The sequence below is a fragment of the Pan paniscus genome, chromosome 4 (genome assembly GCF_029289425.2).
Source record: "Pan paniscus chromosome 4, NHGRI_mPanPan1-v2.0_pri, whole genome shotgun sequence".
NCBI classification, from domain to species: Eukaryota; Metazoa; Chordata; class Mammalia; order Primates; family Hominidae; genus Pan; species Pan paniscus.
Window position 1 is genome coordinate 168,091,389 of NC_073253.2, and position 18,852 is coordinate 168,110,240.

At 46.1% G+C, this 18,852-nt stretch overlaps 1 protein-coding gene across 4 annotated transcripts; it reads left to right on the forward strand.

Moving 5' to 3' along the window:
* Positions 1–5,862: 5,862 nt before the first annotated feature.
* RPL26L1 (ribosomal protein L26 like 1) lies at positions 5,863–16,869 on the forward strand. Of its 4 annotated transcripts, none has more exons than XM_008966599.5 (4): positions 5,863–5,936; positions 6,990–7,166; positions 15,606–15,746; positions 16,559–16,869. In XM_008966599.5, exons 2-4 carry the CDS (start codon positions 6,999–7,001, stop codon positions 16,685–16,687), a joined length of 438 nt encoding a protein of 145 aa, XP_008964847.2. In that variant the 5' UTR covers positions 5,863–5,936; positions 6,990–6,998; the 3' UTR covers positions 16,688–16,869. The 4 variants fall into 4 exon arrangements, with proteins under 4 accessions (XP_008964847.2, XP_003814046.2, XP_008964846.2 ...); XM_003813998.6 differs by lacking the exon at positions 5,863–5,936 and adding an exon at positions 6,022–6,590; XM_008966598.4 differs by lacking the exon at positions 5,863–5,936 and adding an exon at positions 6,570–6,636.
* The last annotated feature ends 1,983 nt before the right edge of the window (positions 16,870–18,852 follow it).

Sequence of the window (18,852 nt, forward strand, 5' to 3'; positions counted from 1 at the left end):
CTCACGCCTGTAATCCCAGCACTTTGGGAGGCCGAGGTGGGCCAATCAGGAGGTCAGGAGATCGAGACCATCCTGGCTAACATGGAGAAACCCCGTCTCTACTAAAAATACAAAAAATGAGCCAGGTGTGGTGGTGGGCGCCTGTAGTCCCAGCTACTCCGGAGGCTGAGGCAGGAGAATGGCGTGAACCCAGGAGGCAGAGCTTGCAGTGAGCCGAGATCGTGCCACTGCACTCCAGCCTGGGCGACAGAGCGAGACTCCATCTCAAAAAAAAAACAAAGTGAAACCCCCTTTGGCCAGGTGCAGTGGCTCACACCTGTATTCCCAACACTTTTGGGAGGCAGAGGCGGGTGGATCACCTGAGGTCAGGAGTTCAAAACCAGCCTGGCCAACATGGTGAAACCCCATCTCTACTAAAAATACAAAAAATAGCTGGGCGTGGTGGCAGGCACCTGTAATCCCAGCTACTCAGGAGGCTAAGGCAAGGAGAATCGCTTGAACCTGGAAGGCAGAGGTTTCAGTGAGCTGAGATCGCACCATTGCACTCCAGCCTGGGGGACAAAGCGAGACTCCGTCTCAAAAAAAAAAAAAAGAAAAGAAGAAAGTAAGTCAAGCCCCCTTAGATTAAGTCATTCCTTTATTGAGTCCCTACAGAATGTTCTTGGGTCTGTCACCTTCTAGCTGTGCAGCTTCAGTCCAGGTCCTTAACCTCTCAGTGCCTCAGATTTGTTGGGTGAAAATGAGGATAGTAATAAAACTACCACATAGGGCTGTTTCAGAAATAGAATCTATAACGTGCACAGAAATTATATTAGAATGAGATTGTCTATGTAGAAGAGTGTTTATTGCTGGTACACAGTAAGTTTTCAAAAATGGTGATTGGACCATTATGAGCATTCCCAAATAGGATATAATCTTGAGAAAAGACTAACTTTAGAGCTTTGAGCTAAGGGCTCCATAAATGAAAGGTGATTCATAAATTCTTCTTGATTTCAAAGGACCTGGCACTCCTTTTTCAACCCTAAGCTCAGCAATGAGAGATCATCATCAGCTATGAGCAATGGACTTCCATGGATCTTTCCCATCTTGCTGCCGAGTCCTACAAGACTTTCATCAGAACAGCCCTAACACGGATAAACACACCAGGGATGAATGTGGGAGGGAAGCAGTCTGTGAGAAATTCTTAACTCTCCCCATGCTCTCGCTCTTACATCCTGATACTTGAGTTATGTGTGTTCCCAAACCTGTTTATACTAGTTGTGCTTTTATACTGGTAGGATGTGATTTGGGGAACTATTAGTTAAACCAATGAGCTACAAGAAATGAACCTAGTAAAACTAAGTTGAATGCTTTAGAGAGACTTGATTAAGGTGAGTTGTTACCCCTCCCAACTCAAAATGCTGCTGAATGAGAAGTGAACAAGACAACTGTAAAAGATTTGGGAGGCCGGACGCGATGGTTCACGCCTATAATCCCAGCACCGGGAGGCTGAGGTGAGAGGATTGCTTGAGCCCAAGAGTTTGAGACCAGTCTGGGCAACATGATGAAACCCCGTCTCTATAGAAAAAATACAAAAATTAGTGGGCGTGGTGGCCTGTAGTCCCAGCCACCTGGGAGGCTGCGGTGGGGGCAGGGGCGGCGGGGGGGAAGTGGGGGGAGTGGTGGAGGCTGCAGTGAACCAAGATCTAGCTGCTGCACTCCAGCCTGGGTGACAGAGTGAAACTCTGTCTCAAAAAAGAGAGAAAGAGAGAGGGAGGGAGGGAGAGAGGGAGAGGGAAGGCGGGTGTGGAGAGGGAGAGAGACAGAGAAAGGAACAACTGAAGATTTCTGGTTGCTTTATGTAAGGAAAATGGAGGGGAACACCGATACAGGTTTCTCTGTAAGGTAGAGCCTTAGCCCAGGGTCATTGTCCAATGTGTTTGACGTTGGCATACAACATTTAAGGGATGGATGCCATTTTTATTATTTCTCCTTTCAATGAACTTTTCCAATTGTCTAACCAGATGTGGATTCCAGTGGTTTCACGTAAGAGGATTTCTAAATCAGGATTACAGAGCAGAACCCTCCAGGGGTGCGTGACAGGTTGGGAGCTGCGGTGGGTCCAGGCAGAAATGGCTTCCCTGGGAAGGTGCTGCGGAAGAGGCGTCTCTGGAGACGTGCTTCGTGAGGAGAGAAGCTGAAGTGTTGCAAACAACACTGGTTGGGGTGGGTGAAACCTGGGAAGAGGGGGTGAAACCTGGGAAGAAATGGGGTGTGGCACTAGAGTTCATAAATAGTAGCTGTGGTTAGTTTTTTTTTTTTTTTTTTGAGACGGAGTCATTGCCCAGGCTGGAGTGCAATGGCGCGACATCGGCTCACTGCAGCATCTACCTCCCAGATTCAAGCAGTTCTCCTGTTTCAGCCTCCTGAGTAGCTGGGATTACAGGCGCCCACCACCATGCCCAGCTAATTTTTGTATTTTTAGGAGAAACGGGGTTTCACCATATTGGTCAGGCTGGTCTCGAACTCCTGACCTCAGGTGATCCACCTGCCTCAGCCTCCCAAAGTGCTGGGATTACAGGCGTGAGCCACTGCGCCCAGCCTGTGGTTAGTTTTTATTACTATATGTTACAAATAATTTTTAAATTCTTGCCGGAAACAATGTGGCAGGCCACTGGAGGTCTCAATCCCTTCTTAAGAAACTGGTCCTTAATTCCAGAAGGTTCATTAGCTGCTGCGGCAGTTAGATGCAGTGGTCCAGGAACGTGAGTGGGGATGTGTGTGGACAAGAATACTCACTGGAGACCCTTTTTTCTTGCCCTAGCAGTTGTTTCCTGTCAATTATGGAGTGATGAGGTCATGCACTTCATTCTGGCCAGTCATTGATATGATTTGGCATTCTCTGCATGCCAGGCAAGAGTGACTGCTCTTCAGGCCAGATCTTCCTTCGAGATGGATGTTATCTCCTTTTTAGGAAGGAGGAAACAGAGAGACCTCGTAACTTGGCGTGGCCACACAGTGAGTCACGCAGTTAGTAAAGATGGAATTCATACCCAGGTCTGCCTGACTCTGGGATTACGAAGAATTACATGGTTCCACCTCAGTCCCAAGGTCATCTTTGCTGTGCCAAAAGGGAAAACTGGAAATAGGGGTGGTCAGAGCAGGAGGTGCTTTTTTTGGTTTTGTTTTTCCTTTAAAACAACGTGCAGAGAAAATCTAAATTAAACATTCGCAGGGACAGCGTTCTTACAACTTTTTAAATCTTCAAAATGTAATTTTAATTACACAAATAACACAGGCTCATAAGCCCACTGGAGGAAAATTATCAAATACTAAAAAAAGTAAAAGGGGAAAAACGAAAGTCACCCGTAATCCCACTAATCAGAGATGATCATTTAATGATAACATTTTAGCGATGCCTTTTGATAAGCAAAATGGGATCATACTGTTCATATTATTGTATAGCTTAGCCCTCACTTAACAGACATCTTCCTAGATTAATAAATACGGATCGCATTATTATCTTTATGGGCTGCAAGATAAATAATAACCATATTGAGCATCTAATGGTAGATTATGTCCATCCTTTGTTCCCATCTCACTCAGAGCCTCAGTTTTCTCACCTGTAAAAGGGACAATTTATACTGTTATTTAACGGACTGAAATGAGGTAATGCTTGTAAACCTGTTAGCACAATGCCTGACAGTAAATGCTCAGCCCATTAAGAAGAGCCATTATTATTCATCTAATAAATAAATAAATTCCAACATTTATTAAGTTCTTCCTCTGTACCATTGTGCTAAGGGTTCATTTAATCCTGACACCAGGCCGGGTGTGGTGGCTCACATGTGTAATCCCAGCACTTTGGGAGGCTGAGGCAGGTGGATTGCTTGAGGTCATGAGCTCAAGACCAGCCTAACCAACATGGTGAAACCCTGTCTCTACTAAAAATACAAAAATTAGCCAGGCGTGGTGGCATACGCCTGTAGTCCCAGCTACTCAGGAGGCTGAGGCAGGAGAATCACTTGAACCCGGGAGGTGGAGGTTGCAGTGAGCCGAAATTGCGCCACTGCACTCCAGCCTGGGTGACAGAGCGAGACTCTATCTCGAAAAAAAAAAAAATCCTGACACCAAACCAATGAGGTAGTACTATCATTATTCCCATTTTTCAGATGGGAATAAAGTGAGTGACCAAGAGGCTGAATATCTTCTCCAAAGCCAAAGAACCAGGCAGTGGCAGAGATCCAAACCCAGGCGATTCGGGTGCCAGGGCTCAAGCACTTCCCCATGCAGCCACTGCCTCGAGAAATAAAAAGACTCACCAGACACTTCCTCTGTGCTAGGTGCTTGAGTTCCTGCGCATGTTTCCAGGGGTGGGCATGAGACAAGACAGCCAGTCCCACTACATTGTTAGAATGACAGCCTCCAGCTCTTGTCATCCAGGATATCATTGTGCCTGTTTTAATTTTACTGAAGCACACAGCATGTTAAAAACAAAACAAAACAAAACAAAAAGCCTTCCCTGCTCTGCTTGATCATGGATACTCCTTGATGATCTTGGGTTCTCAAGATCTGTCTTTACATGGCTTTCCTTCACCAGTGAGGCTCTGAACTTCTTGGGAGCACTCCTCCCCAGATCTCTTTAATCAAGACCTGTACCTGGCTCCATGTAGGTACCAAATAAATTGATGAGCAAATGAATGAATGTATGAGTAAATAAGTGGGTGAATGACAATAAATGGATATGTGATAGAGAAATGAGTGAATAAACAGAACCAGTGAGTGAGTGAATGAGTGAATGAATGAACTCCTTGGGGAAGGGCATGGGTTTGACTAACACCTAAGGACTATTCTAAGAAGAACCTCTGACCTTTACTGTGTGTGCACCGTTATGCCAGCGTCTGCTCCTGGGTTGCCGATGGGTAATGACATCCTTTCTTAGGACCGCCCCCCAACCTCCTTATTCTTGGAGCCTGGGCACATGCACAGCTGGGTGGCCCTTCAGCTGATACTGCCTTAACTGCTTTAACTCTGCTTGCTGTGCTGTCCAGGCTTCTGCAAATAGCCCAGGTGTGGCCATCCTCCAGAGGCCTCCAACATTAACTGTGAAGGGCCCAGAATAAAACCTAGTATTAGTAGGCCAGGCGCAGTGGCTCACGCCTGTAATCCCAGTACTTTGGGAGGCCGAGGCGGGAGAATCACCTGAGGTCGGGAGTTCAAGACCAGCCTGACCAACATGGAGAAACCCCGTCTCTACTAAAAATACAAAATTAGCCGGGCGTGGTGGCGCATACCTATAATCCCAGATACTGGGGAGGCTGAGGCAGGAGAATCGCTTGAACTTGGGAGGCGGAGGTTGCGGTGAGCCGAGATGGTGCCACTGCACTCCAGCCCAGGGAACAAGAGCGAAACTCTATCTCAAAAAAAAAAAAAAAAAAAAAAAATCTAGTATTAGTAAACGCAGGTGTTTAACAATGTCACCACTACATGTCAGGGAACACTGATAAACTAAGAGAGAGCACGGGACCTGCCTGGGTGTGGCTGCTGTACTTGCAAGACATCTTCTCTGAGTTTCAGCACGCCGGCATTTGGCACTAAGTTGTCATTCAACATATATGGAATGAATGAACGAAAGGGAGAGTTGGAGTTAATAACACCTTGCATAGAATAAACCCCGTCGGTTCTTAACCTGAAGAGAGTCGAGACCCAGAGCCCTTTTCCCTCCCTGCCGCCACGGTGTCCACGGAGGGGGCGTGGTTGATCTCCCTCACAGCTCCGTCGGGACCAGAGACCCGGGGACCTTTTACACCCAGGGTCCGCGCAAAGTGTCGGCCTAGCCAGTGGTCGGGTGGCGCCCGGGCCTCCAGGCAGTCTTCCAGGGGTCGGCGAACGAAACGCGGAGCTCGGGAGCGACCCGGCGGGGCCAGGCACGGGCAGAAGGGCCACGAGGGCCACAGGTGGGCGCGGAGCGGCCGGAGTGGGCGGGGACTGGATGAGAGGGGCGGGGTCTAGGGGAGAGGGGCGGGGCGGCGGCCACAAACCCGCAGGCACGCCGCCGGCCGCCGTTTAGTCCCAGAGATAGAAAAAAGTAGAGGTAGGAGGGCGCGGCGGCTCACGCCTGTAATCCCAGCACTTTGGGAGGCCGAGGCGGGCAGATCACGAGGTCAGGAAATCGAGACCATCCTGGCTAACACGGTGAAACCCCATCTCTACTAAAAATACAAAAAATGAGCCGGGCGTGGTGGCGGGCGCCTGTAGTCCCAGCTACTCGGGAGGCAGAGGCAGGAGAATGGCGTGAACCTGGGAGGCGGAGCTTGCAGTGAGCCGAGATTGCACCACTGCACTCCAGTCTGGGCGACAGAGCGAGACTCCGTCTCAAAAAAAAAAAAAAAAGAACACCAGTAAGCCTCTACCGCAGGCCCTTGTACTCACTGGCATCGCCCTCCCCGGGCCCCTAGGAATGAGGCGCTGAGATCCCACCCCAAGCCGCTGGGGGCGCCATTCTATTTCGCTCCTACGGAAATGGGGCTTCGATGTCTTTCTGCGCTTGCGCGGCACGGAAACTCACTTCCGGCCCTGCGCACTCAGGGTCTGAGGCATCTAGTAGCCGGGTGAGTGGAGGCTGGAGTTTTCTCGGACGGTGAACCCTACTGCCCCGTGAGACCCTGCCCTATGTGTCGCGGGAACACATGTCACCCCACAGCTCTCTTTGAGTGACCTCCCGACCACCCATTCCTGCCTAACCCTAGCATTCCTTCCTCAGCCTCAAGGTCCCAGTGCCACCCTCTCCCCCACGACCCCTTCAGACGGGCATGCGACCTCCACACTCGTCTCACTTTATGTGATAGTCAGACTAGTCGCATCTCTCTGTCCTCCCTCAGTTGCCTTTTCAGAGGCTACCTCCCCTGTAGAGCCTTTGTTGGGGGATGAGGAGGAGTGTCTTGGGTCGAGAACAGGCCCCTGTAACCCACTGAGCGCCCCTTCATTCCGTCTCTCTCCGCCCTTTGTAGAGGGTCACCATGAAGTTCAATCCCTTCGTTACCTCGGACCGCAGTAAAAACCGCAAACGTCACTTCAATGCCCCCTCACACGTGCGCAGGAAGATCATGTCATCCCCGCTCTCCAAGGAGCTGCGGCAGAAGTACAATTTCCGCTCCATGCCCATCCGCAAGGACGACGAGGTCCAGGTACGTCTCCCTCCGGCGCTAGTGGCGCTCGGACACCTTTGCCTAAGAACGTCATGCGTGGAGCAGTCACAGACTCACATGCCTCAGGACTCTGGAAAGTAGTGTGATCCTTCAGATGTGTTAGGCCAGAGATAGGGTTCAGAGCCACTAGAGAGTGCCTGCGTTGCTTTAGAGCATTTAATTATTTAATAGTAATAGTAAAATTTAATAAAACAGTATGTCAACCAAGCAAAAACCTGCTTTTTTGTTTGTTTTGTAGAGATAGGGTCTTGCTATGTTGCCCAGGCTGGTCTCTGAACTCCTGGCCTCAAGTGATCCTCCCACCTCAGCCTCCCAAAACACTGGGATTACAAGTGTGAGCCACCGTGCCCCGCCAAAAATACTTTTGATTTAACCTTCTGGCTGCTAGTTTGCCAAGTGTTGTTGCCCAGGGTGGCTTGTTGAACCAGACTGTAGGGGAAAGTGCTGCAGTGAGAGTAGTGTTTTAGTATATTTGGGTGTAGTGGGATTGATGGACAGAGATTTGTGGGAGCTGGCCATGTGATAGCATTGGATTTGGCAGGAGAAATGGTAAAGATGCAGCGAGTCACTCTTTCATAATTTCTAAAAGACTGGCCCATGTGAGAACGTACAAGCCCTCTGTTCTCTGTGATTGGAGCTTAGAATGCATGAGAGGAGGGAAGGGAGTTGGATATGAGTGAAATAAGCAGGGGCTAGATTCATTCCTCAAAGGAATATTTATGGAGCACTTACCAGAGATTGTTCTAGGACAAGATTGACAAGGCCCTTGTTCTCATGGAGATCACGTTTTAGAGCAGGGTTTCCTAGCGTCAGCTCTATTGATATCTTGGACTGGATAATTGTTGTGGGGGGTGGGGGGTGGGGGCTGTCCTGTGCATTGTAGAATGTTTAGCAGCGTCCCTGGCCTCTCCCCACTAGATGCCAGTGGCACTCCCTCCCTTCACAGTTGTGACAAGCAAAAATATTTCCAGATATTGCCAAATGCTCCCTGGGGGGCAAAATCAACTCTTCCCTCACTCAGTTAAGAGCTATTGTCTTAGAGAATGAAATAACATAAGGTGATGAGGCTTGGTGTATCATCTGAGACACTGGGACTCTTTGAAAGTTTGGGGATATGTTAAGGAGGAAAAAATGTGGAGTTAAGCCGGGAGTGTGACAGGAAGAGTGGAAAGAGTAGTTCAGAGGTATGATCAGCAGTTTCAACCCCCTCTCTCCTGGATCCTTCCCATCAGACATGTTCTAGAATGGGGGAATTGCAAATACTTATAGGGGATAGGTAGGGATAGAAAATGGCAAACTGGAAAGCTCAAGCCTCACATATAAGATATTAATCATCTACCTTTAGCCCATTGATGCCTGGGGGAAATGCAGACCCATTGTTAGATTCTTGGATTTTCAAAGAGAGCTGGAAAATTTGGATTCACTTCCCTAGCCCACATTTCCTTCCAGCTACTACACTTTGTTCTCTATTCATAACCAACCTCCTCAAGAGAGCTGTCTACACCTCCTCATCTCCCATTCACTCTTGAATACTCTTCAGTCTGTTCCCTGTCCCCACTACATTATAGAACCTACTTTGGCGTAGATCACTAATAATCCCTTCGTGACTGAATCCAGTGGACACATCTAGCATCTCTTTCTGCTCTGTGTTCTCTACGTAGGTAAAGAATAGGTAATAATCCATTCTTAGAGCTTTAAATGTCTGCTGTGTGCTAACAACTCCCTCTTTTATATCCCAGTCCAGACCACTTTAGACAACCTGTATATCTGACTACCTATAACACAGACCTATAGATCTGACTACCTACTGAACATCTCTATTTAGGTAGCCCATTGACATTTCAAGCTTCTTAAGAGTACTCTTGATCCTAACACTCTCACTGCCTCCAGAAGCCAACTCTACTCCCATCTTCCACATCTCCAGTAAGTGCCATTTATATCTCCCCAGCTGCATATGCCCCTAAACCTCTGTTATCTTTAACAACGCTCCTTAACCCCCTCTTGTAATCTACCATCAAGGCTTGTTGATTCTACCTCCAAAGTAAGTCTTGAACCTATTTCCTGTCCAGTTCAAGGCAGCATTGCAGTTCCCTCTCTTACCTTTGTCCATTTTCCACAGAGTGGTATTATTTGCAAATCAGGTCCTATTTAAAACCTTCGGCAGGCTGGGCATGATGGCTCCCGCCTGTAATCCTAGCAGTTTGGGAGGCCGAGGCGGGTGGATCCCCTGAGCTCAGGAGTTTGAGACCAGCCTGGGAAACATGATGAAACTCCCATCTCTACTAAAAATACAAAAAATTAGCCAGGCGTGGTGGTACACACCTGTAATCCCAGCTACTCGGGAGGCTGAAGCATGACAATCGCTTGAACCCGGGAGGCGGAGGTTGCAATGAACCGAGATTGTGCCATTGCACTCCAGCCTGGGTGACAGAGTGAGACTCTGTCTCAAAAACAACAACAACAACAAAAAACGGCCAGGCACAGTGGCTCACGCCTGTAATCCCAGCCCTTTGGGAGGCTGTGGCAGGCAGATCATGAGGTCAGGAGATTGAGACCATCCTGGCTAACACGGTGAAACCCATCTCTACTAAAAATATAAAAAATTATCCAAGCATGGTGGTGGGCGCCTGTAGTCCCAACTACTTGGGAGGCTGAGGCAGGAGAATGGCGTGAACCCGGGAGGCAGAGCTTCCAATGAGCCAAGATCGCGCCACTGCACTCCAGCCTGGGTGACAGAGTGAGACTCTGTCTCAAAAAAAAAAAAAAAAAAAAAATCCTTTGGCAGTTTTATATCTGCCAAAACTGACCTGTGCATTTTACTGTATGTAAATGATGCCTCAGTTAAAAATAAAATGATTTCAAATTGTGTTCATTGCTATGAAGAAAATATAAAGGATGCTATGATGTTGATTAAAGGACCTGGGAAGGCTTCTCTGAGGAACTAATACATTTAAGAGAAGACCTGAGAAATGAGGAGTTAGCCAGGTGCTTACCAATGGTGCCTGATATGCTTATAAAATCTAAAATCATGGCCAGGCGCGGTGGCTCACGCCTGTAATCCCGACACTTTGGGAGGCTGAGGTGGGTGGATCACCTGAGGTCAGGAGTTCGAGACCAACCTGGCCAACATGGTGAAACCCCGTCTCTACTAGAAATACAAAAATTAGGTGTGGTGGCACACACCTGTAATCCCAAGTACTCAGGAGGCTGAGGCAAGGGAATCGCTTTAACCTAGGAGGTAGAGGTTGCAGTGAGCCAAGATTGCGCCACTGCACTCTAGCCCGGGCAACAGAGTAAAACTTGGTCTCAAAAAAAAAAAAAAAAAAGTCTAAAATCACTGACTGCAAGGCCCTGTATGGGCCAACCCTGGTCTACTTCTCTATCCTCATCTCCTCCTAACCCCCATGTGCTCTACACTTTAACCACACTGGGCTTCTGGGATCTTTAAATACACCTTGATCTTTTCTCCCGCTGGAATGTTCTCTCTGCCTGGAGTGCTCTTCCTTCTCTCCTTTACATAGGTAACTCCTCATTCTTCGGGTCTTACCTTAAATGTCCGTTCCTCAGAGAAGCCTTCCCAGATCCTTTAACCAATATTATAGCCTAGCATTCTTTATTTTTTCTTCGTAGCAGTAAGCACAATTTGAAATCATTTTATTTTTAACTGAGGCATAATTTACACACAGTAAAATGCACAGGTCAGTTTTCGCAAATGTAAAACCAAATAGCCATTACCCTAATTATGATTAGACCATTAAAAAGACCATTTTTAATCATCCCAGTAAGTTCCTATGTGACTTATTCCAGTTAGTGGTCACGTATTTGTCTATGTACTCATTAACTGCTTACTGGCCATCAGGCTAAGCTCCATGAAACCAGAGAGTTCATCTTGTTTGTTGTCTGACCTCAGTGCAGAGTCTGACACTTAGAGAGGAGAAGGGTCAGTCAATATTTGTTGAATGAATGAAAAAAATTTTTTGACTAGGTAAGATGTAGAAGGTGAGACAGAGAAGGAGGGCAAAGAGGGAGAAGGAGCTGCTGTTAAATATATATATTTTAAATTAGAGACATTTATTTATTTATTTATTTATTTATTTATTTATTTATTTAAAAATAGGTATTGCTTTGCTGCCCAGGCTGGTCTCAAACTCCTGGCTTCAAGCAATCCTGCCTTGGCCTCCCAAAGTGCTGGGATTACAGGCATGAGCCACAGTGTCTGGCCTGTTGCCCTTTTTTTTTTTTTTTTTTTTCTTTTCTTTTCTTGAGACAGAGTTTCACTCTTGTTGCCCAGGCTGGAGTGCAGTGGCACAATCTCGGCTCACTGCAACCTCTGCCTCCCGGGTTCAAGCCATTCTTCTCCCTCAGCCTCCCAAGTAGCTGAGATTACAGGCACACACCACCATGCCCGGCTAATTTTCATATTTTTAATAGAGACGGGGTTTTACCATGTTGGTCAGTCTGGTCTCAGGTGATCCACCCGCCTCAGCCTCCCCAAGTGCTGGGATTACAGGCGTGAGCCACCACGCCCGGCTGCCTGTTGCCATTTTTTGAATGCCTAAGAGGTATGAATTGTTTCAGCCAAAGGCCATACTGGCTGAACACTTCTCCACCAGGAGAATAAAATAGCCCTGATTGGGTTTGTTAATATTGCCTCCTCTCACAGGATCTTCTGAATCTCACTTACCTTCCTCTTTCTCTGAGTAGGTGATGGTTCCTCCTACTTTACAGAGAAAATTGAAGTTATCAGCCAGGAACTTTCAGAAATCGTGGCTCCACACCTACACGTTTACCTGTAGTTCCACCCCTCTTATTTTCTTTCCCTTCTGTTACAATGAAAGAAGTATCCCAGGCCTGGTGCAGTGGCTCACGCCTGTAATCTCAACACTTTGACAGGCCAAGACAGGTGGATCGCTTGAGGCCAGGAGTTCGGGACCAGCCTGGCCAACATGGCGAAATTCCGTCTATACTAAAAATATAAAGATTAGCTGGGCGTGATGGCACATGCCTGTAATCCCAGCTACAAGGGAGGCTGAGGCAATGAGATATCACTTGAACCCAGAAGGCGGAGGTTGCGGTGAGCCAAGATCACGCCACTGCACTCCAGCATGGGTAACACAGCAAGTCTCTGTCTCAAAAAAAAAAAAAAAAAAAGAAATACCCCTGTTTCCCTGTTTCTGCCTAAGCCTAATCCATCTGCCACTGGGTGCTGCTCCATTCTTCTCTTGGAGCTTTTTTGGTCCCTTATCTTCTTTCTCTGTAGTTTCTTTTACCCTCTTCCTCCATACTTGTTCCTTCCCATCAGCATTTAAACACAATCATGTTTTCCCTTCTTTAAAAATAAAAAATAAAGAAAAGTTCCCTTAGCTTTCCATCCCCCTCAAACATCTATCCCCTTCTCATCTTCAGAGCCAACCTCCTTTGGACTGTCTTTTCTCACCTTCACCTTCTCACCTGGTACACTCATCACTTTACTGTAAATGGCCTCCATCCCAGCACTCAGTGAAGGCATTCCAGCCACAGCCACTGGTGATGACCTTGTTGTCAGATCTGTTAAATACCTTATCCTCTGTGTTCTTGACAGTCCCACAGAATTTGACATTCTCTTGGCTGCTGTAACACCACACTTGCATGATTTCCCATTCGCTCTGGCCACATTAATCTCTCACAAGCTCTTCCAAAATGCTGGCTTTTCTCACATGTGTACATTCTGCCCTTTTCTCATACCATCACTCCTTGAGCAACATGAAGCTCCTAATTGCCTCCCTGTGGATGACTCCCACGTCTCTATTGCTGGCCCAGTTGGCATTCCAGCTGTGTCTGAATTCTCTGTTAGAATGTCCCCAGATGCTTCAAATTTAGCATGTTCCAAACTAAACTATTTCCTTCTAAAATACGGGGCTTCCCCTATGTTCTCTGCATCTGGCAATGGCATTTCCATCCACCTGGTTGCCCAAGCCAGACTCTGAGTATCATCCTTCCCTCTTCATCCTCACCTCTCCAGTCTAGTCGACCAGCCGACTTAGTCTTATCCTGTCTCCTGTCTTCCTTTTCACTATGTCCAGAGGTTGTCCACTTCTGTTTTTAAAATTTTTTTAAATTAATTTTTAATTTTATTTTATTTTGAGACAGGATCTCACTCTGTCACCCAGGCTGGAGTACAGTGGTGCAAAAACAGGTTGCTGCAGACTCAACCTCCTGGGTTCAAGTGATCCTCCCACCTCAGCCTCCCGAGTAGCTGGGATCATAGGCGCATGCCACCATGTCTGACTAACTTTTTTTTTTTTTTTTTTTTGTAGAGACGGGGTCTTGCTATGTTGCCTCGGCTGGTCTCCAACTCCTGGACTCAAGCAGTCCACCTGCCTGAGCTTCCTAAAGTACCAGGATTACAGCTGTGAGCCTGGCCTAAGATCTTTCTTCAGTCTTGGCCAGGTGCAGTGGCTCACACATGTACTCCCAGCACTTTGGAAGGCCAAGGTGGGTGGATCTCTTGAGCTCAGGTGTTTGAGACCAGCCTGGGCAGCATGGTGAAACCCCGTCTCTTAAAAAAAGTGTGTATGTGTGTATTTCTTCAGTCTTGATGGTAGTTAACAAGACTTCTTCCAGGTGTGTCCCGAGAGTCTCTGGTCTTGTAGTCTGTGGTAGATTTTTCACTGAGATATGATTGTCCTCTTCAACCTAAAAATCGCCTTGGAAAATAAGCCGAACAAGCTATACGTAGACATTTTAGGAGTATTGTGGTTCTCTAGTTCTTTATATGTGGTATTTCCTCTATGCTTATTAATCAGAGTCACATCATACCTGGCGTTTTTTTTTTTTTGAGGCAGTGTCTTGCTCTGTCACCAGGCTGGAGTGCAGTGGCACCATCTCAGCTCACTGCAACCTCCGCCTTCCAGGTTCAAGTGATTCTCCTGCCTCAGCCCCCCGAGTAGCTGGGTCTACAGGCGCCCACCACCACGCCCAGCTAATTTTTGTATTTTTAGTAGAGACAGGGTTTCACCATGTTGGCCTGGATGATCTCGATCTCTTGACCTCATGATCCACTCGCTTTGGCCTCCCAAAGTGCTGGGATTACAGGTGTGAACCACCGCGCCTGGCCCCCATGCATGGTGTTTAATAAGCTCTTGTGGCTGGACATGGTGGCTTACACCTGTAATCCCAGCACTTTGGGAGGCCGAGGCAGGCAGATCACTTGAGGTCAGGAGTTCGAGACCAGCCTGGCCAATATGGCGAAACCCGGTCTCTACTAAAAATACAAAAATTAGCCAGGCCTGCTGGTGCGTGCCTATAATCCCAGCTACTTGGGAGGCTGAGGCAGGAGAATCACTTGAACCTGGGAGGTGGAGGTTGCAGTGAGCCAAGATCATGCCAGTGCCCTCCAGCCTGGGGGAACAGAGCAAGACTCCGTGTCAAAAATAAATAAATAAATAAATAAATAAATAAGCTCTTGCTTTCAAGGAAACCCTAATCTAGTTGGTTTTTGAATAGAGTAGATTTTTAGTACAGTAAAACAGTCTGTGAGATTTAAAATTTTTTTCTGACTTTAAAATATTTGTATTAAATGTAGAAATGTTGAAATTTAGAAGAATATAAATCTAAAAATCAGTCATCTGTAATCCTGCTTCCTGCCTAATGGCAGCTGTTACCAATATTTATATATATATTTTATCCCACTGTGTCATGCTATATATATGAAATATGTGTGTGTATATACATATATACACATATATATGTATATGTATACATATATGTATATATTACATATAAGTGCATATATGTATGTATGACATATATGTATATATTACATAAGTACATCTGTGTATATGATACATGTATGTATATATGACATATAAATACATATGCATATATGCACATATGTAATATATATTTTATATATATATACACACACACACATACACTCATATAGTTTGAGTATCTCAAATTCAGAATGCTCCAAAATCTGAAACTTTGTCAACGTGATGGTCAAAGGAAGTGTTCTTTGGAGCTTTTGGGATTTCAGATTTCCAGATTTGGGATGCTTAGCTAGTAATGCAGATATTCCAAAATCCCAAAAACCCTAAATCCAAAACACTTCTGGTCTCAAGCATTTCGAATAAGGGATACTTGACATATATATGTATATATATATATAGTTCAGAGTATATTCTATATGTAGTTTTGTATTCTCCTTTTTCCTCTAAAGCTCATATCACACATTTCTGTGGGATCCAGGTAAAAAATCTCCACCCAACCATAGCACAACACAGATTTATATCAGAAAAGTAGCTAATTTTTGACTGCCAAGATTAAGCTGCTTTTGACAAAGTTATGTGTTTAGCCCATGTGTTCCTGATGGTTAGCTTCCTCGTTATGATCATGCACTACAAATGGAGGGGGATTCTCTTTTGTATTTTCTCTTAGGTAGTTCGAGGACACTACAAAGGTCAGCAAATTGGCAAGGTAGTCCAGGTGTACAGAAAGAAATATGTCGTCTACATCGAGCGGGTGCAGCGTGAGAAGGCCAACGGCACAACCGTCCACGTGGGCATTCACCCGAGCAAGGTATGGTCAAGGACTGAGTGGCAATAGCAGCCATGGAGTGTGTCAATACTGTTAAAAGTTATTGGTGTTTTGGTACTCCCTGCACAGTTGTCTGAGGCAGGCCAGGTGGACTTGATTGATTCAGTAGCTTTGTGATATCATCAAGGATCCAGATTTTTCTTCTCTTCTCTTTTCTGTTTTGCCTTTCTTGGTGATGGCTGTGTCTTTTTTTTTTTTTTTTTTTTTTGAGACGGATGCTCGCTCTGTCACCAGGCTGGAGTGCTGTGGTGCGATCTTGGCTCACTGCAACCTCCACCTCCTGGGTTCAAGCGATTCTCCTGCCTCAGCCTCCCAAGTAGCTGGGACTACAGGCACACACCACCACGCCCAGCTAATTTTTATATTTTTAATAGAGATGGGGTTTCACCATGTTGGCCAGGATGGTCTCGATCTCCTGACCTCATGATCCGCCCGCCTCAGCCTTCCAAAGTGCTGGGATTACAGGTGTGAGCCATCATGCCCGGCCGATGGCTGTGTCTTTAAGCTGGTTGCAAGAGGCTTCCAAGTGTTCCAGGCATCACTTCCCCTACCACATAATATTCAGAGGAATAAGAGAAAATATATCTTCCTGTAGCCCTCATGCCTACCTAGTGGAACATGCTATTTCTCCTTTGTGTTCCTATTTTGTATTGTGTTACAGGGTCTGTTTTCCTTCCAGAGTTTCAGTTCCTTAAAAGCTGAATGGCTGAGGTCTTACTTAACTTATGATGTCTATATTGCTCAATAGCTGGTGGGGATGCAGAAATAAAGATCTGTTTTCTCACTGCCAACAGGTGGTTATCACCAGGCTAAAACTGGACAAGGATCGGAAAAAAATTCTTGAACGCAAAGCCAAGTCTCGACAAGTTGGAAAAGAGAAAGGCAAATATAAAGAAGAACTTATTGAGAAAATGCAGGAATAAATAGAACCTGTTGTGCAACCACGGTTTAACCGGAGATTTCGAGGCTAGTGTGTGTTTCTTTCGAACTTTTCGGAATGTCTCTGGAACATTTCATTTCCTGTTTTGTTACCTGTGGCTCTGTAAATCTACTTTTGCAATTTTAATTAATAATTTTATGAATAAAAATGGGAAATGCTTCCTAATTCCACATAGTATTTGCATTGTTTTATAAATAAATTCCACTTACTATCAATTCCCCTTTGCCAGTCTTTTCCTATTTAATGTGTGGAACAGCAAAATCGCAAGGGTAGGGTTAAATGGCCCTCCTCTTGCCTGGACTCTTGTGCTGATGAAGTAGAAAGGGCAGGGCTCTAGTCCTATATAGACAGGCCTCATCATCTTGTCCAGGCCGGTCCTGAACTCCTAGGCTCAAATGATCCTTCTGCCTTGGCCTCTCAAAGTGTTGGAATTACAGGCGTGAGCTGCCATGCTCTGGTCCTTGACACAGGGATTTGCCCCACTCAGTAGCAGTCGTAATGTGCACTGTCACATCTCACGCCTGACAGATTGCTCTCTGGCCTCCTGACTTGTGCTTCCCCAGCTTTCTCTCCAAGTGCCAACCAAACCAAATCATGTGCAGCTCCCTGACCAGGCTTATCTTCCCAAAGTTTTGACTTTGCAATTGCCATTTTCATGTGACTAAAAAGCCCCTTTTCCTCTGGAACTAACTTGAGAAACTGGCAGCCTACAGGAAAGATTTAACTGAGATACTGTTTTTCACTATATTTTATAATTTTAAAAAATTTCCAACATTTAAAATGTGGGAGACTCCACAGAGAATCACCTGCTTCACCTGGCTCCACGGGGCTCTCCCTGTTTTGCAGTGTTAAGTGCAGCCAAGGGCTTGGCGGTTCCCTATCCCACCTGCTCTGCTCCCATACGCTTCTTGCCTGGCCTCCATTGGCCTCCGCATTAGACTCCTGGTCTAACTTTCAAGCAACTAAATCTTCAAGATTTAGTTCCTTTGGCCAGGCACAGTGACTCATGCCTGTAATCTCAGAACTTTGGGACACTCGTGGGAGGATGGCTTGAGCCCAGGAGTGTAAGACCAGCCTGGTTAACTACTGAGACCCCACCACTACAAAAAAATAATTAATTAATTTTTTTAATTAGAAAAAAAAGATTTAGTTCCTTTGAGAGGTATGTAGTGAATAAAAATTTTTAGAAAATGTATCTCCAGGGCCACATCCAAAATCCTCTGTCCCTATGGGGGAAAAAAAAAACTTTTTTTGAGATGGAGTCTCCATCTTGCTTAGGCTGGAGTGCGGTGGCGCTATCTCAGCTCACTGCAACCTCCACCTCCCGGGTTCAAGTGAACCTCCTGCCTCAGCCTCTCAAGTAGCTGGGATTACAGGCCTGCGCCACCACGGGGATTCCCCATGTTGGCCAGGTTGGTCTTGAACTCCTGACCTCAAGTGATCCGCCCGCCTCAGCCTCCCAAAGTGCTGCAATTAACAGGCATGAGCCACTGCACCTGTCCTAAAAAAAAACACAAAAAAAATTTTTTTAAAGAGAGGGTCTTGTTCTGTCACCCAGGTTGGAGTGCAGTGGTGTGATCTCAGCTCACTGCAGCCTTGACAGCCCAGGCTCAAGTGATCCTCCCACCTCAGCCTCCCAAGTAGCTGGGATTACAGGCATGTGCCACCACACCCAGCTAATATTTAAATTTTTTTGTAGAGATGGGAGTCTCAGTATGTTACCCGGGCTGGTCTCAAATTCCTGGCCTCAAGCGATTCTCCTGCCTTGGCCTCCCGAAGTGCTGGAATTAGACATGAGCCACCATGACTAGCCTAAAAAATAATAATGTATTGATTAAAATGTATCAAACAGCCTTTTATGACTTTCTAGTAATGGTTTATCTGACACACTGGAATTTCTTAATAAATGTTAATTGAATCAGTGTTGTTTCCCATTTTGACTGATGAAGAAAACAAACTTAGGTTAACTGTCCAAATCACAGCATAAGAAATGAAGCCAAGATTTGAACCTGAGCCTGACTGCATCAAAAGGCCATTCACTTCCCACATTAGCCACTTATCTTTAGTCTTCCTTCCTTCACTCTTGTCAGCCTTTCACTGGAGTCTGATAAGAGACTGGATATTTATGTGGAACAGACAAGAACCTAT

Excerpts from the sequence above, each read along its gene's own strand:
- RPL26L1 (XM_003813998.6), top strand. The coding sequence starts at position 6,513 with ATGTCTTTCTGCGCTTGCGCGGCACGGAAACTCACTTCCGGCCCTGCG. Across the intron at positions 7,167-15,605 it reads GCAAGGACGACGAGGTCCAG|GTAGTTCGAGGACACTACAA; the intron begins GTACGTCTCCCT and ends ATTTTCTCTTAG. Across the intron at positions 15,747-16,558 it reads TGGGCATTCACCCGAGCAAG|GTGGTTATCACCAGGCTAAA; the intron begins GTATGGTCAAGG and ends CACTGCCAACAG.